Below are 25,875 nucleotides of genomic sequence, written 5' to 3'. Positions count from 1 at the left end.
AAGAAGTAACAAAGCATAGACTATAACACTGCTGAAGGGGAAGAAAATTAAATATAAGCATATATGTAAGTTAGCTATCTTCTGCTTACTAGGCCAATCCAAAATTTGTTGAGAATAATGATGACCAAAAGCATCTAATCATCTTCAGGGGTTGCACTTGAGTGAACTAAATTGCTTTTAAAACAAATTGACTTAATCCAGACAAAAATTACTTAATGTGACTTTTAAAATGTGAAAGAAATACATGATGCATCTGATGTCACTGAGTACCCATTACAGATGCCTTTGTTTTAGCAGCATATCAAGTCTAGGGCTAGCATTTCTGTCTTAGTATCATTTGTTTCCGGGGTCAGGACAGAACATTGCTAATTCTCACTTTGCTACTAAAGTTATTACAAAACAGTGAGCAGTCTTGCTCTACTTTTCAAAGATTTGCTAGTAGTTCTGTAGTGAGAGCTTATTACTGAACTCTTATTAAGGTAAGGATTCTTGAATTTTTTGTGGTGTGGACCCCATCTTTTATGTAGTCTTGTGGACCACCTGCCCTTTCTTCATTCATAGTTACATGATATCCCTGTGTTAACTATAGCAATTGCTAAACTGGAAGAGTAATTTTAGGGCAGTATTTAATATCTTTTAGTTACCTATTAATGCAGTTAGCAACTGGAAACAAGGAGAGCCAGCATTGTATGACTAGACAACTCTCCACGGATCATAGTTTGGCTACATCTACACTTAATGCTGCAGCATGTTGGCTAATATAATATGAAGTGATAACATAATTAAAAATTAAAGTCTATCTGTCAGAATAAGAAAACATGCAATTTTGTGATGCAGTATACTTGAGTCTCACTGATTTGTTCTCTTACTAAAATCACAAACTTTTATCTACTATGGTTTTGCCTACACTAGCAATTTTTTCAGTTTCGCATTAGTGCAGCTCCTCAGTGCTAAATCATTGGGGAGAATCGTTGAATCATTGTACGCAGGACTTGAGTCTCCCAGCTAGTATGAATTAATGAGATTCAAGAACTGAATTATTCTAGAAGAGATTTAACTTTCAGGATTAATTTCAAATATTCAATTTTTAAGAGTTCTATGCTAAATTAGTAACGTACGTGGAGATTTAGAAATAACAAATGGCTAAAAACAAAACACTTTGAAAATCTCATCCCCTTCTTTTGTGCCTAACAGATCAATTAATTCCTGAGTTCTGAATTCTACTTTTCTTCTGCAACTGCAGCAGAAGTCATAAATTCCTCCAAAATACAGAAAACAAAAAAGAAATCTCAATGCAAAATTACTTTAAAACCAAATAAATTGAGCACCCCCCAAATGGATGAATTTAAAGCACTTCCTCCATTGTAATGCAGTTAGCTAAGGGAAGGCAGATTGAATATTATTTTTGTTTTTTCCATCTGAGCTGCTATTTCAGAAGGTCTTGATGTCTTCCATCAATTGATTCTTGCCATGCAAAGCAGTTCTGACTAGAGAATGTTTCTCTTATTTTTAGCCTGTATGAACTTAGTTACTAGTCAGAAAACCTGCTGGTGCTATGTGTAGTAGATTTCTCATCTTTCTTTTAGAGAACAGGGGAAGCAGTAGTCTAGTAGTTAAAACAAGGGATTTGATGTTGAGCGCTCAGTTCTGTTCCCAACTCTGGCACTGTTTCATTGTGTGACTTTGGGTAAGTCACATACTGTTTGTTTCCTAGTTACCCCATCTGTAAAATTGGGATAATTTATCAACTTCTGTAAAACACTTCGGGATCCTCCGATAAAAAGTGGCGCAGAAATACAAATTGTATTACTAAACGTCATCACTCGGACTCAACATTGTGTAACTAATCAAGATTTGGCCTGTTTGTAACAGACTGGCTTCTGAGCTTCTGCTTTTTTGGGGGGTGGTGGTGGTATTCATAATTAAGGGATATCTTACTCCTCATTTGTAATAAAAATAAGAAAAAATGTACTGTAAGTGACAGATTTGTTTCTTCTCTTTGAATAGGAGATGCTGTTTGCTTTATTAAAGAACATTAATTGAAACACTGTGTTTGTTTGCCTTTCCTACAGGGAAAGAAATAAATACTTTTGAGCTATATTATTAAGCCTTTTTTAGAGAATAGAAGACTCCTTCTAGTACTTGTTGCTATTCATGGAGATTTATATAATTCTGTTGTCCTCCCTAATCCTTCTGCTTGGAATCTGAAATTATGTTTTGTTACATACAAGTATTTTGTATAAAATTGATTGGACATAAGATTTTATATGCTATCTCCAGGCAGTGAAACACTACTGGGCAAAAATTATTTTAGAAATGAATAAATGTGGTGCATTAAAAATTTCATTTTAACGTATCAGATTAATACAGGTGTATTGACATACTATATACAATTTTTATACCATTGTACTGGCATTATGTAACTCTACCTCCTTGTATATGTGTGACCTGTGAAAGTGTGTTACGGGCAAAGAGACTGAAATGCAGTCTTAATTCTGAACTTATTCTGTGTGTGTATATGTACTTCTTAAATACAAAATCTACCACTAATGTATCATTAAGCTTGAGAAAATGAGTACTCAGAAGTAAAGAAATTCAGTTTGAGTGGCTGTTCTGGTTCCGCCATATGCATGAAATTGACTTTAAGTGCTTGTAACTTCAAAATTTCTGGATGGAGTTTCTAGCTTAAGCATATTTGAGTTATGCAAGAGTCGGTACTTCTGTTTGAAAACAAGGGGGAAAATATGTGAGGTAGCTTGTTCCTAAATGTTTTGATGATTGAAAAAGGGCTGAATGGTTTGCTTAGACTTTACAGAATATTTCACCATTATGCTATAAACAAGCATTGAAAATTTTAGTTCCAAATTAACTTGAGAAAATTATGGGCACTTAAAGGGTAATAGTGGTGAAAATGGAAATTAGAACTTCACCTTACCTATTGTGGGTGCTACCCATGATATAATAAGGTAAAGAGATGGAGGAAGTAAATATTTTCTGATGTAAACTATCCAAGACTTTCCCAAAATAAAATTTGTCAAAGGTTTCTGATGCTTAAACTATAGGAATTGTGTACTTGTGGTATCTGTGTTTTCTCTGTACTCGTAACCTAGGCTAGTACTTGGGAGATCCAGGATCAATTCCTTTCTTCTGTGCAAACTTCCTATGTGACAATGGACAAGTCACTTAACCTTCTTTGGATGGTTCCAATTGTATTCTACTGAGGGTTATGCACATGTGCCATGCGTCCGAAGCTGGAGCTTTTGAAAGTAATACTATTCAGCAGTCCGCGTATGCATTCTTGCATTGCCTCATGGTTTCCCCTGAGGCGATAAATGGTGGGGTAGGCCACCAATGTCTACAGTTCCTTCTCACCACTGCATGGTCTGAGTCGTACTTCTGCTATACTCTCTTGTCCTTGGTTATGCATTTTCCAAAATGTGTAGAAAAACTCTTTTTTATTCTTGTTCATAGTTAAGATTTTATTGTTTTTGTTCTAAATTTTATAGTTTCAAGTTGTTTTATAGGATTAGATTGTGAAGTGCTTTGAGATCTGCTGTGAGTGCTGTATAGGAAATTCTTCTTCTTCTTCTTCTTGATTATATTTCCATAAAACAAACTACTTGGGTTTGGTTTCTGGTTTAAAATCTCCTTTAAAGTCTGCATATAATTGTTAAATTACTTATATATAATTCTTACTTACAAATCTGCTTCAAAGGTTTTTGCTGTAAATTTAGTATTAAATTTTTTTAGGGTGAATGCTGTCTTGCATAACTGGAACAGTTTTGCTGCATTCGAACAAAGTACCTGATTTTTTTAACAAGATTTGTAGCCTGCATATTTGATAGCATGATTAAGTCCCTTACTCTTACCAGTTTCAAAGTGGTACTTAGCTACCTCTTGGCAAGATGTTCAAGTTGGACAACACTGAATCTAAATAATATCCTGATCCATTGAGTACCCTTTAGTGTGGTGTGTACTAACTGAGGGAACATTTTGTACGGGCCACATTAAAAAGAACAACAAAATGAGGTCTTAAAAAGTATATACACCTTAGGCATGAAAGAGTTTAAATGATCACTGTTTTTTAACTCAGAAGTCTGCCATATTTTAGCTGCAAATGCTTTGGCAACCAAGTACAAAGACTAGTATGCTTTCTGATTTATTTTTCAATTGAAATAATATTGGATTTCAAATATCTCATTTTCTGGGGGCTTGTCTAAAAGGAGAAATTTACTGGCGTAATTATACTGGTATAATTACGCTGCTAAATTTCTCAGTGCAGGCAAGTTCTGGGGGTTGAAGACAAAAGACTTTGCTGTATGAGGTAAGCATAGGGCAAGAGGATGCTTTTGAATCTCAATCGGTGTGTTGAGGTTTTTTTTTTGGTTGTTAAGGCTAATTCAAAGGAAGGAAAACAGTGTTTTGTTTTTTTTTGTAACCTGAATTGTTAAAGTATAATTTTAAAAGATCAGAGATGAACAATTCAGAATCTCTCTTTAGCTTATCTCCACAGCCGAATTTGTACTGCATTGTTTTATTATTCTACTGTTTGACAGATAGCAGTCTCAATCAGAAAATGCCATTGGTGTTCACCATTTAGGTCACCATTTGGTCCTTCTTCACTGCTTCTACTTGCACTAAGACTATTGCATGTGGTTTTAGAAGTGTAACCAACAAAGTAAGATACTGTACTTTGGTAAGTCTTTCAGTATATCCAAATATAATTGAGTACATCAGCTCTGTGGTTAAGAGAGCATTAGTATTCTGCTATTCTTGTTTCCTTGAAATGAATGCAACTCCCCCCCCCGCAAAAACAAAACAAAAAACACCTAATTCAGCCTTAATTTTCAGGAGATCAGTTATTGATACAAGATATCTATCTGTGTACATAGACAAAATTAATTTGTGAGGTCTCTGGAGTATTCTAACAACTTGGGTTGAAGTCAATCTTAGTGGAAGAGTTTATTGATTCTCTTCACAAGAAGTAAATACTGAAAGTGGGAGGTTTGTTTAACTTAAAAAAAAATGTAGACTGTCAAATCATTAATGATTCCTTGCTCCCCATCCTTCAACGGGAAGACTATGCTGTTCGAATTTGCTAGACTTTGGAGTAGCTCTAAATCAATTTGCTAATAGCATATTTCTGTTTCTGCCTTTTTTTTTTTTAGGTTAATCTTAAGAGACCATGTCCATTCTGGGCTGATGATGGCCATTGTTCTATCAGAGATTGTCACGTAGAGCCTTGTCCTGAGGTATGGATCAAAGTAAAACAAGAAATCATTATTCTCTCACATAGCCAGACCAGTTTCTTCTATGGTTATCTCCTGGTTTAAACGATCTCTGCATCTCCCATGCAGATCCTCTTTTTAATTTTTCATTTTATTTTTTTAAATTTATACCTGTGCTGTAGCAGATTTAGGAACTACTGCTAACACCAGACTTCTCAGTTTGAATAGCTTGAACACAAATAGTTCAGTTAATTCCTCTCCTTTTAAGTCATTATTCCCCTCCATGATAGTCTTATTTCATGACCAACATCATTAGTGAAAAGTGAAATTGACTATATGTAAAGCACTGTCAGATGTGCAAATTAAACAATTTTTTAATTATAGTAATCTTGTGGTTTTACTTTTAACAGTAGTTGATTAAAAATGTTCATAGAGAAGTGTGATCAAGTTGATGTAACTGTTAAAATGTTTCAGTTTTTGTTTTAAACTTCTGATAGTGTGCATTTTCCCTTTTCCAACAGATGAGTTAAAAACACTGTGGGTTGTTCTAAAATAGTTAAGCTGGAGTGGAATTCATAATTCTTTTAAGTTATTGGTGCACTACCTTATAATGTCTCTACTTGTACAAAAATGGCTCAGTCTCTACTGTATGTAGATACATAACAGTTTCATACTTCATATTTTATTACAATTTTTATTATGCTCCTATTCCAGAAATCACAAGGATTTAATAAGGATGGATAAACATCCCCATTTTATAGACAGGGAAACTGAGGTAGAGATCATTCAAGTGGCTTGACTTAAGTCACAGTGAGTTGTTTGCACAATCAGGAAAATAATCCAGGTCTCCTGGCTCCCATTTCTTTGTTCTCTCCAGTGGACTATACTGTCCACTGTGAACTATATTCTGTATTTAGCAGAAGGTGATGTGAAGTAAATAGATCTGTGTAACTTCTGTGACTTTTAACTAGGCTTCATTGCTCATCTTATGGTACAGATTTTACATGATAAGCAGTTATATATAAAACTATTGGTTTAACCAGGAAAAAGGGAATAGACAATTCAACATATGTGCAACATCGCCAAGTTAATGTTGTTTTTTGAAACATTTTAACTCTTGCATTTTCTGAATCAACTGAGCACACTTAACAATTCTTGTTGAGGTTTTATGCTATACTTTATTTTAACACTTAATTTATCTCCCACTTAAGCTCTTAAATGCACACCTCACTGATGGCAGGATAAGTTCTCATCTCTGTCTCTATCGGTCTGTTACATCTACATAACCATGCACACAGCTCCCACTGAATAATCAGAGCTGAATGCATATAAACTTGGTCCATTGTTTGACTGGCCACCTTCTGGTAATGCCACTTTAATAGGTGCAGCAGCACATCTGTTTACACTGACAACATATCTTTACAACTGTAAAAGATAAAGGAGTATTTTTTAAATTAAAGCTTAGAATTTTGGAGAACATTCTAGAATGTAGCAAAAATTGTAGAGTAAACCTGAACATGCAGTTTTTTTTTAATTATGCCTTTTTCTCGTGTTTCTAATCTTCAGCCATTCTATCCTTCCCACCCCAAAGCAAATGTCATGAACAGCCTCAGTACTCTCTGAAGGAGCTTCTGGGTTCTAAGCGCTTTTGAAAATTTGGCCACTTTGTTTAGGTGTGTAACTAGGAGCCCAACTCGATTTGAAAATGTGGGTCAAATATTCCTCAATTTGGATGGTCAGAATAGTTTGCATTTATGTAGCTCCCTTCATCCAGATACCAAAGCATTCTATAAACATTGATTAATGAAGTTTCATGACACGTGTGGGAGTAAAATCTATAGTAATTGACCTTTTCAGGGGTTCTTAGGACAGGCATACAGTGTGTATATGTAACTTATGCTTTTGGCATATACACACGATAAACTTCAGTTCCTCCTAGACTGTTGAGTTGAAGGTCTTACTTTGTCAGTTGAAAGCTAATCTTCCCCAGACTTGCCATAAAAAATCAGTTTTGGCAGATGAAATTGAGGTATTGTGTTCATATTGGTTAGAGACAAATATTTCTTGCAGATTTTTGTAGACTTTGCAGAACTACTTTAAATAGTAGGGATGAGCTTTATTAGACAAATGTGTGTATTTACACACCATTCTAGTCTCTAATGTTTAATATCTGCTAGTGAAATCTTAAATTGGTTAAAAAAAATTGGCCATAATAAACTTTAGTTATTGCTACTTTTGTTCAGGGTAATAAAACTGAAATACTTTTTAATAATAGTATCCATTAGTGATAAAATTGAATGATGGGTATCCAAAGTATTAGCTATTGCTTTTATCAGGCAAAAATAAGTTTCAAATAATTAAAAGAAATTGAAATAAGTTTTCAACCTAGAAGGAGCCGACTGCTCTTATCTTGGGTTGGAGTAGCGTAAGTTGAGAGAACTAGGAATCACCTCAGCAAGGAATTAAAAGGTGTCAACTTGCAGAAAACAGTTAACAGCTTTATTAGCTATCAATCTTACAAGCATTGTGGCATAATCATTTTTGTGAACAGTGCATAAAGATAGTAATTTGTCTTTTTATTTTAGAGTAAAGTACCAATTGGAATTAAAGCTGGGAGTTCTAATAAAGTAAGTAATGTCTTTTTGTTTTCCAAGCTATTTTTCTGATTAAAAAAAATTAACCCCAAAATTAGAAATACTATGTATAGTCTTTATTGTCCTTTTTCAGCCTTGGATCCGTGGTAAACTTTATTTTTTTATATGTCGTCTTGTGTATGTAGTTTTTGCTTATAACAAAAAACAACAACCCCCGTATGCCTTTTATGTATTCGTTGTGAAGGAATTGTGGGCAAATTACAAATATTGTATGTGTGTATTTCTTTGGTGTTATTTGGTGGGTATAATTGCCACATACGGTTCAGTCCAACACTGTGTACTGGCAGCCTTGAGTCTCAGCAGACTAATCAAGTCTGAAGAAAAGTGGCTTGGTGCATTACATCAATAAAAGGTAAAGTGGAAGGGTGGTTTCTGTGGGGAACAGAGTTCTCGTAAATGAACTCCTCTTCCTTTCTCTCTCTGCAGCCCCCTGTTTTGAGCCTATTCGTTAGTCCCCAGACATGCAGCATGGTAGGGGTTCTGTTACCTTATGGGTACACATAGCCCACAATGATGAACATGATGGAAGAATCTAATAACAGAATTTCAGGTGAAGAAGCCAGAATGACTAGAGAGCCAGTAATGTATTTTTTTTTTAATTAAAGAATATCGGACACCTATCCTGCCTGTATAAATATTGAGAGGTCTCCCTTCTCTCAACATTGTTTTATTTTAAAGTAACGTTTAAACCTTCTGACTCCAACTCTGCTTGAGCTAAGTACATTAGTTTCAGATTTTCCCAGTGGAAGGATTTTTACGTTTTCATCTGGGAGCATGTCAGCTTCTATAACACTCTTTTCTGACCAGAGACACCTGGGTACCAGTGTCCCTCCAGCTTAGGCATACCTTGCCATTCACTTTCTATCTCAGCCACCAATGTGTCAGACCTTGCAAAATTCATTAGGGTCCCCTCAGACACCTCTGTGGGTCCTAAGTCTAAGGTAGCTGCATTAACCTGGGCTGATTGGGATTTGTATTTTCATGTGCTCAGTGAAGCCATATCAGTAGCACTTTCTTGGGCTGTGCTGAGGTGTAGATACGTCTTACCTGTTATTCTTTATGGAAAAATATCCTGTAAGGTATATGGTGTAGTGAGTTTGTCAGGTCTAAGGTGAAATGTTTGCAAAGAACAAAGAAATGTTTGCCAAGGGGTCTCTGTGACGCAGTATGTTGATGCATTTAATCCTTTGAGATGAAAACTCAGCCCAACAATGAGATTTGTAAACTTAAACTAGCAGCTAATTATTTGTTAGGTCATGAGCACACTGTCTGCTCCTGCTCGCCTCTCCTCAATTCATCCTTTCCACTTCTCCAAAATCTACCTCTTAAGAAAGCTGTGTATTTTCTAATCTCAGCTCCTCTGCAAAGTCTTGCAGTTCCAGTAACCTACTGGATGGTCCGATCACCGTCTCACTCATTCTGTCCAAAATTAAACTGCTCATTTCTCCTCTTCACTGGTTTGTCCTTTTTCGGTATCACATTCAAGATCCTTCTCCCCTCCCCTTTTAAGGCCCTCTATAATCTCATCACTGTCTGTCTTTGCTCTGATCCCTCCTATGCTTATATGGATCCTTTGTTGTCCTTGCTGCTATATCCTTCTTTTCTCAGACTCTTAGCTTAGTACATTTTTCATGCTGCCCCTTTGCTTGGGACAGTCTTCCCCTTCATGTTAGTCAAGTGCTCTTTCTCGTTTTCCCCAATTCATTCAAATCTCTTCATTCAGACACTCTTCTCTGAGTCCTGTGGTGATCTCTCCACCTCTGAATTGTTGTCCTGGGATTTTTCTTGTCAGTGTTCCATTGCAACATCTTCAAGAGAGAGAACACTAATTACTTTTTATTACTGTATCGCAGTGGTTCCCAAACTGTTTGATTGCAACCCCAAAAGTGCGGAGGGCACCATTTTGCTTTGAACAGCTTGACCCCCACATATGGTGTATACGAGCACTTGATGTTCAGAAGGCGCCATTTTACTCTGCACAATGGCATGCATAAGTGGTCACACTGCGTGAAGGGTACAGTTTTGCTCTGCAAAATGGCATCTTCCATGCTGTCTGGGGTCTCAGCAGGAAATACTTCATCAAAAAAAGTTTGGGAACCTCTGCCATAATGTCTCAGAGCCCTAGTTATCGACCGGGTGCCCTGTGTTAGGTGCTGTACAAACACAGAACAAAAAGACTTTTTCTGCCCCAGAGAACTTAAAGTTGAAATATCAGATGGGACAACAGATGCGGGAGTACAAGGAAACAATGAGACAATATTGGTCAGCATGATAGGCAGTGTTCTCAAAGCACCACCAGTCTAACCAAGTCAATTTGTATGAATAGCCTTACTCATTAATGTTGCTTTGAAGTAAGGGTCCATCATTTTCTGTTATTTCTGTATTTTAAATGTTCTATAATTTATGCTGTAAAAACTTTCTGCTTGCTAAAACTTTACAGAACACAATGTTTATAAAATGATTTTAAATTACAGAAATACAAAATGTTTGATGCTCTATTACTCTTGTAACATTGATTTGATGCTTATGAAAAGAAATAACAATTTACATACATTTTATAAAAAATATATAAGCGCTAAAACTATTGATATCTTGCTGTGAGTATGCAAATTTGTCTGCCTTCTGTTGTCTGAGTGCACTTACAAACTATTCGGCAGCATTATTTTCTGTATGAGGAGGGATTCTATGTTGTTGTGTGGGCTGCAGATGGAACAGAAAGGGTTTTATAAATACACAGAAGATAGGAAAATGAAGTTTAGGAGAAGTTTTGATCACAAAGCTAGCCTCAGAAATTAACTAACTGTAACATTTCCATTACAGCTAATAATTTCTTCCTTTTGCTGATTTCTCCTGAAGACCTGATTAAAATCTCTTTAACTTCACTTTTTATTTTTAGTATATATTTCTGAACACTGACTTCTCACATTACTGCATAAAGATACAGTATTCTGACACCTCTTCCCCTCCGTAGCCTTTGATGTGCCCAAATACAGTCGTTTCCTCAATCAACAAATCAACAAAATTTAATATGGTCTGAAAAGATGTATTTGCATGATGACTTTGGGTATGTCTACACTGCAATGAAAAACCTGTGGCTGGCCCATGCCAGCTGGCTCAGGCTGCAGGGCTCTTTCATTGCAGTGTAAACTTCTGGGCTCAGGCTGGAGCCTGAGCTGTGGGACCCTGTGAGGTGGGAGGTGCCTAGTTACAGTGTAGACATACCCTAAGACACTACCTGAATAATGGTTCATAACATCAGTTTATGGATTTGTCATGGGGTGGGAAGGAAGGCAAAACACATGGTAAAACTTTGTTTATCTTTTTTTAATAGCAAAAAGTGGAATATAACAATTACTATGCTGAGTTTAAAACGAGCTCAAAGTGCTGCTAACCAAGCTCCATTCCTAGCTGCTGAACCGGCTTCCATTGTTCCAGTGGGAAGAAAGACAAGATGCAGGGGCTGTGGCTTAGTTAGGCACTTAGACTTAATTCACTTAAAATATCAGTGAACGTTTGTCAGTAAAACATACAGAGCTGGGCATCTTTCTTTCCTTAAGTATTTCCACTTATTTGGGAGGGCTGCCATCAGCCCTTCCCAACTATGATGCTGGGCTCCTACCACCACTGCATTACCCTCTTATGAAGGTTAAGGGGAACTGGGGAAAAGTGTGGGGTGGTCTTCTTGCACAGTAGGAGCCACAGCCCCTCTTTTTGCAGGTTTCTTAGGGGATGTCTTCCCTTAAATTCACCTCCAACTCCTGTTTATCAGGGAACAGTATTCCTTTTGTAATGATATTTGCATGGGACACATGCCACATCTGCTATCCACTGAGTTGCAACATTTTGACCTTATCTATCTCACTAGATCCCTAGTTTGCTGTGGGGAAGGCAAAAAAGCCACCCTGCGCCAGCTAATCTGGCAGTGAGGGGGAAAATTACTTCCCAGCCCCAAAAGAAAAAAGGCAACTAGCACGAGAATAGCTTCCACAGATCACTGACTGTTTAAAAAAAACCAAAAAACCAACAAACCTAGTGCTTGTGAAGATGCCATACTGATTGGTATTCCTCAACTGCTGATATCTATTAGTGCAACAGATACAGCACAGGGAACAAGAGTGCAAGCTTCTATGGCTGTAAAAATTTCCTGCTATGTTGGGATCATAGTGGAAGCCCCATAGACAACTCTCCAGTAGCTTCCAACATATTACTATTTTGCACTTTAACTAATGTGGTAGTAAAAATGCTAGATGCCATCAGAGTCTTGTCTATGATAGAGCTAACATTAGTGCAGCTGAACTGGTGGTTACACTGGGGCGAATCTTTTGCTGAAAGTCCCTAGTGTAGACAAGGCCTGACACTGCCTTGCCAAGTTTTATTTTGGAGATCTTTTCTCTAAAGAAAAGAAGGTAATTCAGTTTTCGTGCCTATGGCAGTCACCCCCTAAATATGCTATCATATTCTGGTGTGCAGTACAGACCAATGATTGGTTGTCATCACTTGCCCTGCAACCTTGGGTGCGGGTGCCTCATAATGAATTATTGCAGTAGCTCACAATCTGGGCCCCTCACAGACAGACGGGCAGCATCCAGGTCACGCTCAGAGTGTCTGTTTATAACTGCAGCCTGCCAGTAACACTCCAGTCAGCAGTTTCTGCTAGCCTTAGTTACCACTTCCAGGGTGGCCCCCAACATTCCCAGGCCCAGATATTCCCAGAAATGGCATGTTCTGCACTCTCCAGCCTTCTTGTGGACAGTTCAGATATTAGAGGTCCATTGCCCTGTAAAGGGTCAATATGCAAGTTACCAAACAATCCAGTTTACACACAACACTGGATTAGTTTTGATTAAAAAAAAAGTTTATTTAACTATAAAGAGGTAGATTTTAAGTTTGTACAAGGTGTTAAAGTCAGAAATGGTAACGAGAAATACTACAGTACATAGTAGCTAAGACTTAACAAACTAGATTTGGTTCAAGGTAAAATCCTTACCACATGTTCCTAGCAATATAGCTGACCAAATTCTCAGGTCAGCATCTCTCCCCAAAATCCAAAGGGCTGTCTTCAGTGAAAGTGAGGGGGGAGGAAGAGGGAGAGAGACTGGGGTGTTTTTGCCCCTCACTTTTATAGTCCAGTCCTCCTTTGAAGTGGATTCTTCTGATGATTACCCCTCAAAGCAAAGTTTATTCACACAGTAAAGAAGGTGATATGGAGTCTGGGGATGAAGGTGCCCCCAGGCTTTTTCTTCTCCCCTGTATATGCCAAAATGCAGATTTGCCTTGTCTCCATCTCGCTGTGTCAAGAACCCTGCTTACTACTTATGTAAATTGCGGTAAACACATTCCTTTGTTTAAGATGGACCTGCTTAACCACTTCTGCCTAATTAGGGCTCCATGGGTTTGAACATGTGCTATCATACAGAGGGAATTCATAACTTTATATATAATGTTGCTACGTACATTTCACCATGATATAATTGACTAGCCAGTTATTCATTTTCAAATGATACATCCCAATTCATATTTTGCACAAAGATCATGATAGTAGTGTGTAGGGTGTGAATACAGGGGTGTATTTAGTCACACATGCAAAATAGCTATCTTGTCCTCAGAATCTATAGTATTCCAGGTATTCCCTATAATAAATATAATACAATATAAATAATACTCAGAGTACTGAGTTAACAATTTATTAAATGCAGAATTGGCAGGTTATAAAGGGAGAATGCTCTGTTCACTCTTCAGTCTCTCTCTCAAACTGCTGTCAAGTTTGCTAGATATAAACGGTGCTTTTGTGGTGTGGACATCTACTTTGAAGAGAAGTGAGGCCACCAGCTCTATTCAGATATGCTTGGTTTAAGGCAAGACAAGCTATCGGCTGTTACCTTTCAGTCACTCTTGACCTTTATGAAAAACAGTTGTAAACAGAAAATGTAAAAATATGTTTGAGTCTCCTTCAGACTCAGATTGAAAAACAATAGAAGTAGTTCATCTTTGAGTGCTGGTCCCTATTCATATTCCACTGTAGATATGCATGCCTCTGGAGTTGGAGAGTTCTTGGAAGTAGTGTCCATGTGTCCGCAAATGTAGCCTTGCTCTCCTCATGCCTCCAACTGGGGAGTTAACGGGTGGAGTGGACATCTCTTCAGTTCCTTCTTACTACTGCATGGGCTGGGTTGGAACTTCCAGTGCCTGAAGCTTTTTGTCTCCTTATTCTTCCACCAGTAAATGTGTGTGTGTGTGTGTGTATATATATATATATGTGTGTGTGTATATATATGTGTGTGTATATATATATATATATTGTAAAGTAAATGTTCTGACAGTATTTAGCTAAGTTTTATAGTTTAATTCCTATACTGGGGAATTTCCCCTCCCCTTGTATCCCAATACATTTACTGGACTTTGCCCAGACAGGGGTGCCTGAATAGGGGGGGTGGCGCTCAGGGGGTCATGGCCCTCCCACTTGCTACCAGCCCTAAGGGTGAGCGAACAGGGGTGTGGGGGGCGGAGAGGAGCGAGCAGGGACCAGGGTCTTGTGGGGGAGGAGGTGGTACATGAGTGGGGCCTTGGGGAGAAGAGACAGTGTGGCGGTGTGGCCATGATTTGGGCACCTTTGCCCCCTGCCCCCCTTTTAGGGCACTTCTGCCGCTTCTGTGTCCAGAACTCTGGGCTCCAAAATCTGTTGTTCTTGCTGATGCTCCTTCTCTGTCAGTGACGACCATCAGCACTGCTTGTGCTGCCTCTGGGAGGCTCATGTTGTGGCATGCTGCAGTATCTGCTGCTTTTTTCCCATGTGTACCTGTCAAGGGGGGAGAACTTCATTTTAAGAAGCACGTAATGGGGAAAAGCCATGAAGAAACAGTTGGATCCAGGCCTGGGGATCCCCTTCCCCTCTGCTCCCCCCCTCCCCCATGTATTGGCCTGACACAGCAAGGAGTGTGCCTCCTGCTGTGAGATCCAACTTAGGAGTGAGGGAATTTACTCCCACAGATTCCCCTGTTGGGGTCTTGATGGGAAGGCCAGGAGTGTTCTCAGGAGAGCAAATCCTCCTCTAAGTCCACTTCAAAAAAGTTGGATACAATGCTACTGAAGTCAAACAAGTCTTTCTGCTGAGCTCATGAGGACTTGTCATGACTCTGAGATTTAGGAGATTCTAAGAAAATCCACAAGTCCAGGGCTCTGCTGGTATCAGACATTGGTGCTGGAACTAGGAGTGCTGGGTGTGCTGGTGCGTCCCCTGGCTTGAAGTGGTTTCCATCATATACAAAGTTGACAGTTTGGTTCAATGGCGCTCAGCACCCCTTCTAAATACATTTTTCTTCTTTGAGTGCTTGCTCATCTCCATTCCAGTAGGTGTGCGTGCGCATGCCACGTGCATGATTGTCGGAAGGTTTTCCCCTAGTGTACCTGTCAGGTCGGCAGTGGAGTCCTGGAGTGGCACCCTCATGGCGGTGAATATAGGACACTGCCGACCCACCGCCTGCTCAGTTCCTTCTTACCGCCAGTGACGGTCGTTGGAGATTCCTTCAGTCTCTTGCTTCCCAAGTGTCTACCTAGTGGTTACCTTCTAGTTAGTTGTAAATAGTTCTTGAAAATTGTAGTTAGTTAGCCTATTTCAGGGGGGTCCCCCCCGCCCCAGCTTCCCTGACTGAGGTATGCCTGGATCTCAGGGGTTTAAATCCTGCGAACACTGCGGGAGGCCTATGCCCAAGGGGGAGCCACACGCGTCATGCCTTAAGTGCCTGGGCGAGGGCCATCAAACAGATAAGTGCTCCATTTGCAGGAGCTTTAGACCCACGACGAAGATGGGGTGGCACTGTCGTCTCAAGCTCTTTTTAATGGAGGTGGCTGTTCACTCTCAGCCAGCACCGGAAGTGGCACCAGCGACACCTGAAGTGGTACACCGGTTTCAGCACCGAAAAAAGACACCTCCAGGGAGCATTGACACCGCTCCCTGGCTCACAAAGCTAGTTCGAGCATGCAGTACCGCTCTCAGTCCCGAGTGCCACATAAGAAGAAGGCAGACAGGTTGGTCCTCCATCAGGAAACAGCATAGGGATCCCAGCGGGGTATGTCCTACATCAGGGCACCCATGGCTTGGCCCTCAGATGCTTGTGGACTCCCTGACTTGGCAGGAGTTGGAGGACGAGATTGATCTTTCCTCCATGATGGATACCTTTTGAGGCCATGCAGAACCTTATTGGCATGACGGCACAGTCCCCAGCCCTGCAGGCGCAACCACTGGTCCAGGTGGAAGCGCAAGGCCTGGTGATGGTGCAGTCTGCAGCACCAATGTCGGTACCACCACCTATTCAACACCGGGGCAAGCCAACAATGCTATGGCGCTGCTCCCTATCGCCGCATTACCATTCCCTGGCACCGTTGGGTTCTGCTCTTCCCATGGTATGGCTCAGACTATTCCTTGGACTCCGATAAGTCATTGATCTCCCGAGGTAGTTGGTACCGGTCTCGGTCCCGGCACCGCAGATCGCGGGATATGCTGGTACAGTGGCCCTTTTGGATTCCTTGGACCTATCATCAGGCTCAAGGGTGGGGCTCCAGGGCTGCGTCTGTAGTGTCCACGCCCTGTGCTCCTCCTTCAGCCATGTTGGTACCACACCATACTTCCACAGCACTTGAAGACTCCCACCCCCACGTGACAAGGACCCTGGGTCTTCGCAAACAAGTGCAATTTTCGAGCCAGCACCACAGTCTGCTTTGAATAGGGCAGACATATCCAAGCCAGCCTCTAGGGAGCCTGAGGGTCAGGAGGACCCAGTCCCATGGGCTTCATCATCCTCTTTTCTGGATGAGGCAGTAGCTGGCACCTCCACTACCATACTCCCTGCGATGGACAATAGGACGCACCAGGACCACCTTAGGAGGGTGGCCCAAAACTTACACCTCCAGGCTGAGGAGGTGCCAGAAGACTCAGACCCAATGGTGGACATTCTTGCCCCGGAGGGTCCTTTAGGGTAGCCTTGCCCCTTAAAGACCATACAAAACACCACAAAGGTGCTATGGTAGACCCCTGCCTCCATACCTCCCACAGCCAAAGAGGTGGAAAGGAGGTATTTTGTGCCGCAGAAGGGGTATGAACACCTTTTTACCCACCGTCAACCTGCAACATTAGTGGTGGATGCAGCGAGCCACAAAGAGCAGCAAGGTCAACCAGGTCCTGTCCCAAAGTCACGGGACGCTAAGAAGCTGGACCTTTTTGGCTGTAAAGTCTACTCAACTGGGGGGGCTCCAGCTTCACATTGCTAATCAGCAAGCAGTGCTCAGCCGCTACGCCTTCAATTCCTGGAGAGTACTAGCTAAGTTCCAGGAATTGCTCCCGTCAGACTCTCACCCAGAGTTTGTGGCGCTTCTTGAGGAGGTCAAGGTGGTGTCAAACCCCAGCCCCCCTCCCACTTCTACTCCATACCCCCGAGGTAGGACTCAGCCAGGAGAAGGAGCAGGAATAATAGGAGGCACCAGTTGCAGTCCTCCTCAGGCCAAGGCCAGGGCTGGTCCAAACAGCCCACAGCACCGAAACCTAACCTTTGAAGGGCGCCCAGGGACGGAGCACCAGGACTCAATCGAGATCCTTGCCCTCCCTTTGTGAACTGACTGTCCCACTTCTACCGTGTTTGGTCCCAGATCACAACAGATCGCTGGGTTCTAAGCACGATAGGGGTGGGATGTTCTGTTCCATCCCACCTTCCCCCCACACACACACTTTTCCTGTTCCTCTTCAGCGACCCTGCTCATGAGCAACTCCTTCTCCAGGAGATGCAATCTCTCCTCACTCTGGGGGAGATAAAGGAGGTTCCTCAGGAGTTCAGGGGCAAGGGATTTTAGTCCTGATATTTCCTATCCCCAAGGCCAAGGGTGGACTTTGACCTATTCTGGATCTGTGAGACCTCACCCAGAGACCAGAGGGTGGGTGACTGACTCCATCAGGAGATGCAGCTTGTGGGAGGAGTCTGTCTCCCATTCTATTGGACAGCCATAGTTTCCCTCCAGTGGAACCATTGGTGCTGCCAACAGATACACACTAGGTATTTTCTTTTTTCGGAGACTCTGAACAACCTGAAGAACTGATGTCTCCTCCTCTGAAACATGTCTTCCCAGACCAGTCTGGAACCAACTTCCACTTCAGCACCTCCCTCAGAACTGTTGGTACCGTATGCTAGGGAGAGTCCCACAGCCACCCTTTGACCCATCTTCCTGGCCTTCTCTGGGGTACTGGGACCTGTACCACTCTGCAGAGTCGACATGATCCACCTGTCCACCCTTCACCTGCAAGACAACAACTAGAAATTCCTCCTGACCCCATGGAAGAGGAAGATGGATCTGGAGCTGGCGGTACTGACGAGACTGTCCTCATATTTGGATAAATAGTTGCTCCAATATCTCCTTCCCCCCGATGACCATAAGCAGTTCCAGGAACTGTTACATAGTGTTGCAGAGGAGCTGCAGATCTCCCTTGAGGAAGTTCAGGGTCTTCAACATAAACTCCTGGCAAGTGAGCAGTTACCTCTTCAGTATTAAGGAAAGGGTTTTTACTCAATATACTTCCTAGTACCCAAAAAGGACAGCTGGGCTATCCTTGATTTCTGCCATCTTAACTGCCTTATTCGCAAACTGAATTTCACATGGTTATGCTGTCATCTATAATCCCATCCCTAGAAAAGAGCATGTAGTTTTCAGCTCTTGATATGTAGGACACATACTTTAACGTGGCCATTCACCCCGTCAGATGCTCTCAGATTCCTGGTGGGCCCTGACCATTTTCAATACAGTGTGGATCCCATTCAGCCTTGCTACAGCCCCAAGGGTCACTACTAAGGTCGTCTTAGTAATAGCAGCCCACATCAGGCATTGTGGCTTCACCATTTCCCCCTATCTTGATGACTGGCTTCTCGTTGCTAAGACTGTCAAGAAGCCTATGAGTCCAATTCATCAATGCTTTCAACTTGTGCTTTCCCCAGCATAACTCAAAAATATTTGGACTTTATAGGAATGTCCTTAAATTCAGTCACAGCAAGTGCTTACCTGCCGATGGACAGGTTCCAGTGATGAATGACCTCCTAGATCAGATCATGCTCTTGTTCTGTACAAACTTAAAATTGTAAGTATTCTTGTGGTCATAACGCTAGTCTTTGAATTTAGTGCTCTATTTAAGTTGAAAGGGAATGTTCACATCAGCATTGGTGCTGTATTTCAATGTGTCTGCACAATGTCCAAGCAAATACTTCATTGATTTTTATTACATAGGAAAGGTTCTAAGCTTTTTTTTTAAAAGGAAACTTTGATTCTGGAGAAGATTCCAAAATGAGCAAGATTACCTTCCATCCTCAGAATCCTTGTGTTTTCCATATCAACAGATTTGTATTTACTGCACAACTTTGACTTCCCTAAGAAAGAGGTGAAGTAAAGGACATTTCTAGTTAATGTTTGTGTACTAAATATAACCTTTCTTACAGTACTCAAAAAGAGCAAATAACACCAAAGAACTGGAAGACTGTGAACAAGCTAACAAACTGGGAGCAATTAACAGTACTCTAAGGTAAGCTGTGCTTAAAGTAAATAGTACCAACAAAAGGTCATCTTGACTCTGGTATGTTGTTTTGGAAACTGCTGCTTTTTGTTCTCTTCACTTTTATATAGTCCCTATAAAAACAGTGGAAAATAGCCCTGGTGTTAAATATGAGTTAATGGACTCAAAAACCTCTGAAGCTAAAGATCGGAAGGAAGAGAACAAATATCTTTCCTTTCTTAAAGGAAGATTTTTATTGTATACAAAACTCTGAGCAGGAAAGGCAGGAAACCCAGGAAAAAGAGCATTTGGGTTTTTTATTACCACTTTGTCCTGGGCAGAGTAGTACAAACAAATATTAGAGAATGGTCTAAAATCTTTTATCTGCACATCCGGAACTAATTATCTCAGCCTCTGAAATCTCAATGTTAGAACATAGCATTTACTGAGTACTTCATGGGGGGATCTGGATTCCCAGCAGAGAAAAGTTTGGAGCCGGATATTGAAGGGCCATTTTGATCAAAGGAGCTTGACACTGCAACAATGGCAGTTGCTCCATAGTTGAGGAACCAATTTCCTATAAGCTCAACTTTGGCCTCTTCTCTAACCTGCCCCCTGCCTCCCCAGCACCATCCTTCCAAAACAAAAAATAAAATAAAGTAGTAGATTTGATCTGAAGCAGGAATAATATTTTTCTACAATACTCAAAATGATTTGGATTAGAGGCTCCTGAGTTAGGGCCCACTTAAAAGCTGAGTAGGTAAACAGTTTCAGAATGTAATTTTTTTTTTTTTTGGACATTTTCTAACACCCATCCTCCCAAAAAAGGTAGAAAGATAAAATTAACTTTAGTGGATTTTCCTAGCAGAGATCTCATACTTTCGGGCCCCAGTTTTGAACAGTAAAACCTGAACTCTAAGATGTTTCTTCTTGGCAACATCATCTTAAGAGTGTTGGCTTCAGGAAGCTCAGTGTAAGCTATAGTAAATCAGGAGACAGTAAGATTCCTAATTTCGTTGCTCATATTTAAAAAAAAAAAAAGTTCCAGCCTTCTCCCTCTGCAGAAAAAAGGGCCAAAGTGGCCTGTCACTGAGAAATTTTTTTCCCTCCCAAGAAAAAGGGAGTTAAAGTGTGAAAAGCCTCCTAAAGCTCACGAGGTTGGGAAAGTGGACAGCGGGCATGTAAAGGGTTGGAGAGATAAGCATGCTTCTTGGGAACATGGAAAGTGAGTGTTTAAGTTGGGGAGGGAACAGGAAGATAATCCCTGATATAGGAACAAGTGGGAGATAGCAGTTATGTGGAGGCCAGGAGGTACCTATGCCTCCTATGCAAATCCTTCAAACCCAGCAATTCACCCTTTTAATGGCTCCTAGCTCTGGGTATTGTGCCTGTTTGGCTGAATTTAATCGAACTGGGGTTGCCTACTGGCAAAATACAGGAAGTTGACTGGATGGGGAAGCTCCTAGGAGTAGAGCTTCTCTCCACTTGATACACCTTCAGGTTCTTCCTGCTTTTTCCAAACATGTCAAAAGGAGAGGAATCTGTGGATCTTGTTGCAGAGTGGGTCCTAGGTTCGTAAAACTGAGTTTGGGTTAACTTGGTCAGAAAGAATGGGTGGTTGAGGGATTATGCATTACTTCCCAAGGCACCATGCTAACTACCAATGAGAGAGTTTATTGGTGTTTGGTTTTGAAATGCTGTAGTTAATGGCTGGCTTACCATTGTTTGCTAAATGCTCAAAACCGAAACATTTGAGTTTGTTACAAATACTACAAGGTCATTGGAGAGGAAGAGTTAGGGAAATGTGACAATTAATTCCTTGGTATTTTCTTCGGGTTTTTTTCAAGAGGATAATCCTATTTACAAAGCAATATACGTAATCAAGATCATTGGCTTGTCTCCTATTGTAATGTAGAATCAGTTGATGTTAGAAATGGGACAGAGGAGATGAAAGACCCATGTCCATCTTTGCCAGTGCAGGGTTTTTTCTACAATATATAAAGATTTGTCTATACGAACACACGGTTCTTGGGAAGCTGGGGTTTGTATCTACTCCACCACACACTGAAAGTTCCCTAGTGTGCTCTAACCTACTCCTATTTCAATGCAGGGCAGACTAAAGTGTACTAGGGAACTTTTAGTGCACAGCAGCAGTGTCCACACGGCACTTAGTGCTTTGTAGTCTAGTGTAGGTTAGATTTACACTCCAGCTTGCCATGAAAGGTGTGTTTGTATGACAAGTCTAAATACAGGCATTCGTTTTCCTTCTCCTGAGATAAATTTACAAGCATCTAACAGGCAATAGCTCGTTGATATGTTCCAGTGCTTCGGATACAGTCATTTTAAATTTAGCTCCAGAGATATTGCACACCATCAATTCTCTGTATTCAAAATTATCTAATTTGTGTGGTTTTATGATTGCTAATTTTGACAGCTCTTCATGGATACATTTAAAAACAAAAATAAAAGCATTTTTACAAGTCAAATTCAATTACATGTGTTTATTTTCTCTTTTTCTCAGTAACCAAAGTAAAGAGGCTTTCATTGACTGGGCAAGATATGATGATTCACAGGACCACTTTTGTGAACTTGATGGTAAAATAGATATTGGAGTGAATAAGCTTTTAAAACAGCTGAAGTTCTCTAAGAAAGCATATTTATGCACTGTCAGTAAATAAGTTTAAAGGTGTAATACAAATGACTTAATTTTGTGCTGACTGGCCAAATAAAAATCTCAGACCTTCTCATGTAGAAGGAAAGTTCTTAGTGTGTGTGGGTGGGGGAGTACAACCTAGGGGCATAGGGAGATAGTCTCTATTAGTACCGACATGTGAGGCATTTGATAGTGGATAGACAGGTGTATATTTTATGGAAATGAAAAGGAAAGAGAGTGCACAAGTAACAGTAAAAGATGCTGAAATCCTCATTCCATACTGGGGCAAACATAAGACCACTTACGCAAAACCTAATTGCTTTAACCTATTGAGAGTATGTCTACACAGCAAAACAAAACAAAAAACAGTGCTCCAGGGAGTCTTAGAGCCCAAGTTAACTGACTTGTGCTCCCAGAGCTCATGCTGCAGGTCTAACAAGTGTAGACTTGTGCTGGAGCCTGGGCTCTGAAACCTAGGAGCAGAGAGGGTCTCTGAGTTCGGACCCAAACATCACGCTGCTATTTTTAGCCCTGCAAGCCCAAGTCAGTTGATCTGAGCTCTGAGGCTAGCTGCTGGGGTTTTATTTTGTTTGTTTGTTTTTTGTTTTTTTCTATACTGAGGGTGTAGCTATACCCTCAGTCATTTACTGTATTGCCTTTGCTAACCTTTAGAAATTTGCACTTTCAAAGAGCTTGTTTCTTCGCCGCATCGCTTTTTTCTTAGTTGCCTCTGGATTGAAGTAATCCTCTTTACCTTTAGTAAACATGTTATTTTTAATAATGAGCAAAAATTGATCTTTTTGCGTTGACATTTGTCTTCATCTCAGAACATGGCTGCTGTTATTTCTGGTAACTGCTATAGTAGTTTTGATTATTGCAGCCTATTCTAGATAACTTATTAACAAAGGTTAGAGATTGAACTAAAGCTGTCTCAGTAGTGTTTGGAAAGTATTAGAACACATAAAACATATTTTTCTGGCTTGTATGGATTTTTATGGGAAGTAGATTGTAGTTCTGGAACCCATAGCTTGCATAGGCTTTTGCTTCCTCTCTATCATCATCATTTCTGCCTGCTGCCTGCACCTTGCCTGTTCAGCTTCCTAAGATGATTTTAGCTTCTGACTGTCTCCCTTCCGCCTCTCTCTACTCTTCTTTGATCACTTCTGAAATGACACTTAACTGCTGTTCTGATGGTATTCTTTTTTTCATTGCTAGATCAGCTCTTACTTTCTACTATGGTTGCTCGTCATTCATCATTACAAGAGCAAGTGCTCGGGGCTTCTGTTGGCTTACTCTTGTGATTGATTGGGTGACACACTCTTGACATTTGGTTGTAGTTTTTGACCTTTCAAATCAGATATTTTATTTATATGTAATTTTCTAGTTTTTACTTCTTTAATAATTTGGGAGTAGTATTTCAGTTATCTTTCACATTTTTAAAAAAGCATTGAAAAAGCTGTATTTAGCTATCTTGAAATTTTATTTTTGGATGTGGTCCTTTTGCATTCATGTTGAACTTAAATAATATACCTAGAAATAAGAGGAATGATTAAATGCTCTGTTGCAATTTATAGCTTTTCCTGGCTATAAGAGCATTCTAAAATGCACTATAAAATATTTCTAGTTGGCAGCATTGTAAATTGGTAGAAAATGTGGACTAAAGCATCTAAAAATAAATCTTACAAATTTCTTTTAGCTAATGAATAAAATTTGAGAAATACATCTTGTAAAAGCAATCATAAAATAAACCCTAGATTTTAGAAGAATTTGAACATTGGAAGTCCTAATTTCTATCATTATTTAGTGTTCTTTTTTAACATATAGCCCCAATCCTGAAAACACTTACTGTACGTTGACATGCTTAACTGTAAGCATCTGAGTAGTCCTATTGACTACTGACCCACTATTGACTACTGCTTAACTGAAAGCACCTGAGTAGTCCTATTGACCCAATGTCCAGTGGGACCATTCACTTGCTTAACTTTTAAGTCCAAGCATTAGTTTTTTCAGGATTGGGGCCTATACTTGCAATAGTCAGAGTCTGTGGAACGAACTCACACAGGAGCAAAGGACCACCAAAGACCTCACCACCTTCTTCTCCAGCGGAAGCATGTTTTTTAAAAAAAAAAAGAAAACCACTACATTTGCATACACAAATCTTCTCTTTGGAAAAGAATGAAAGAGAGAGACCCACACGTGACAGTGTTAGTCCTGTTGCTTAGTGCCCTACTGGAAGGTACTCAGCTGCTGCAGTGATGAGAGCAGTACAAGAACCTGTATAGAATGAAGCAGATCTTATTTAATGTCACCTTTAGCGTATAACACTGTATATTATATACAGGATATTTATGCTGGTGTTTAAAACCAAATTAGAGGATAAGATAGTGTTTGATGTCGGAGATCTCACTTTTACTTTGTTCTGTATAACTGCTTTTTGTGAAACTCAGTCCTTTTAAAGTGACTGGTTAGAATATGTAACAAAGGGTTTCCTGTTTAGATGAGAGATCTCCGGATGCGCAGTATGTGGATTTGCTGCTGAATCCAGAACGTTACACTGGATACAAAGGGGCCTCTGCATGGAGAGTGTGGAACAGCATCTATGAAGAAAACTGCTTCAAGTAACTGGGGAGGGAGGAAAATGCACTTTATACTTTGAACAGTAACATTTCTTCAAAATACAAAAATCATTTATTTTTTAACTTTTTTTCAGGCCTCGATCTGTCTATCGTCCTTTAAATCCATTGGCACCCAGCAGGGGTGGGTCTCTTAACTATTTTGTACTTATTAAAACACTTTCAAAAGCATTTCAACTCACCTTAATGAATTTTCTAGTCCAAATTATACAAATAATATCCTACGCTGTAGTACTATCTGTTGTCCACTCAGTGTCATATAAAGTGACAAAAACTAGATCATGAAATATAAAGAAATTGACCCTAATATACCAAAAACTTAATTAGCTAAAATTAGTGCTCTGATCCTGTTAAATTGCACACATGCTTAATCTTATGCATGTCAATCTCATTAAAGTCATTGGGACTACTTGTGTGCAAATTAAAGCACATCTATGTGTTTACAAGATCAAGGTCAAAATCCCATACTAAGATGGGTGGGAGTTAGAAAAACCTTACAGCAGTATCTTCAAAATTCATATCTTGAATCTGATTTATTTTCCTCAAGCATCTAATTTTGTCACTTCAGTATGTTTATTGGCTAATACAATGCACAGTAACAACTTTTCTTTCATAGTCAAGTTAGTAATAAGTAATGAGTTTTCTTGAAGTAGTATCATTTCACTACTATACAAAGTGGGATCCACTGGAAAGATTTACCTTAAAGATGAAAGTTTGAAAAGCAGTGTTAAGTAGGCATACTTTATGCTAATAGAATTTTGATGTTAAAATTCTAAATGAAAATAAGTTAGTTTTTATTTTCTCAGTGAATCTAAATTGAAGTCTTCAGTTTCTGTACTGATGGTTGCCTAGTTCCCATAACAATGAAATATTAATGTAAATAAATTCATTCAAAAAGAAACCCTGCGTGTTGGAAATGAAGGAAGACTCATTTAGCATCGATGAGGACTATCGGCAAAATTGTAACCAGTCTTTGTTTTTAAATGTCACTATTGAAATCAGTTAATTCAGTCTAAAAAATAACACAATATAGCCCTATATCTTATATGCATGAACATAGGCAGAGTCTCTGTTGTTACTCCCTAATACTTCCTTCTGTGTTTTTTTAATTTGTCTAATTAAAAACTTAAATATTGACCTCCTAGCTCAGTGATATTGATATTAACTGTTGGCAGGCAGTTAAGTA

The 25,875-nt window shown here is 39.9% G+C and overlaps 1 protein-coding gene across 3 annotated transcripts in view; it reads left to right on the top strand.

Annotated features, from left to right (window-relative positions):
• ERO1B (endoplasmic reticulum oxidoreductase 1 beta) overlaps positions 1 to 25,875 on the top strand; it is a 65,671-nt gene that overhangs the window by 21,039 nt on the left and 18,757 nt on the right. For 2 of the 3 annotated variants that reach the window (XM_073338171.1, XM_073338170.1), the window contains exons 3-8: positions 5,169 to 5,252; positions 7,814 to 7,855; positions 19,351 to 19,433; positions 21,925 to 21,998; positions 24,554 to 24,674; positions 24,767 to 24,813. In XM_073338171.1, coding sequence (XP_073194272.1) covers positions 5,169 to 5,252; positions 7,814 to 7,855; positions 19,351 to 19,433; positions 21,925 to 21,998; positions 24,554 to 24,674; positions 24,767 to 24,813 — 451 coding nt within the window. The remainder of the gene's footprint in view (positions 1 to 5,168; positions 5,253 to 7,813; positions 7,856 to 19,350; positions 19,434 to 21,924; positions 21,999 to 24,553; positions 24,675 to 24,766; positions 24,814 to 25,875) is intronic. The other variant, XM_073338172.1, reaches the window with a different exon arrangement.

Source organism: Lepidochelys kempii, chromosome 3, assembly GCF_965140265.1.
Source record: "Lepidochelys kempii isolate rLepKem1 chromosome 3, rLepKem1.hap2, whole genome shotgun sequence".
Lineage (NCBI taxonomy): Eukaryota > Metazoa > Chordata > Testudines > Cheloniidae > Lepidochelys > Lepidochelys kempii.
Note: the sequence above shows the minus strand (reverse complement) of the source record. Positions and strands in the feature narration are given on the sequence as shown.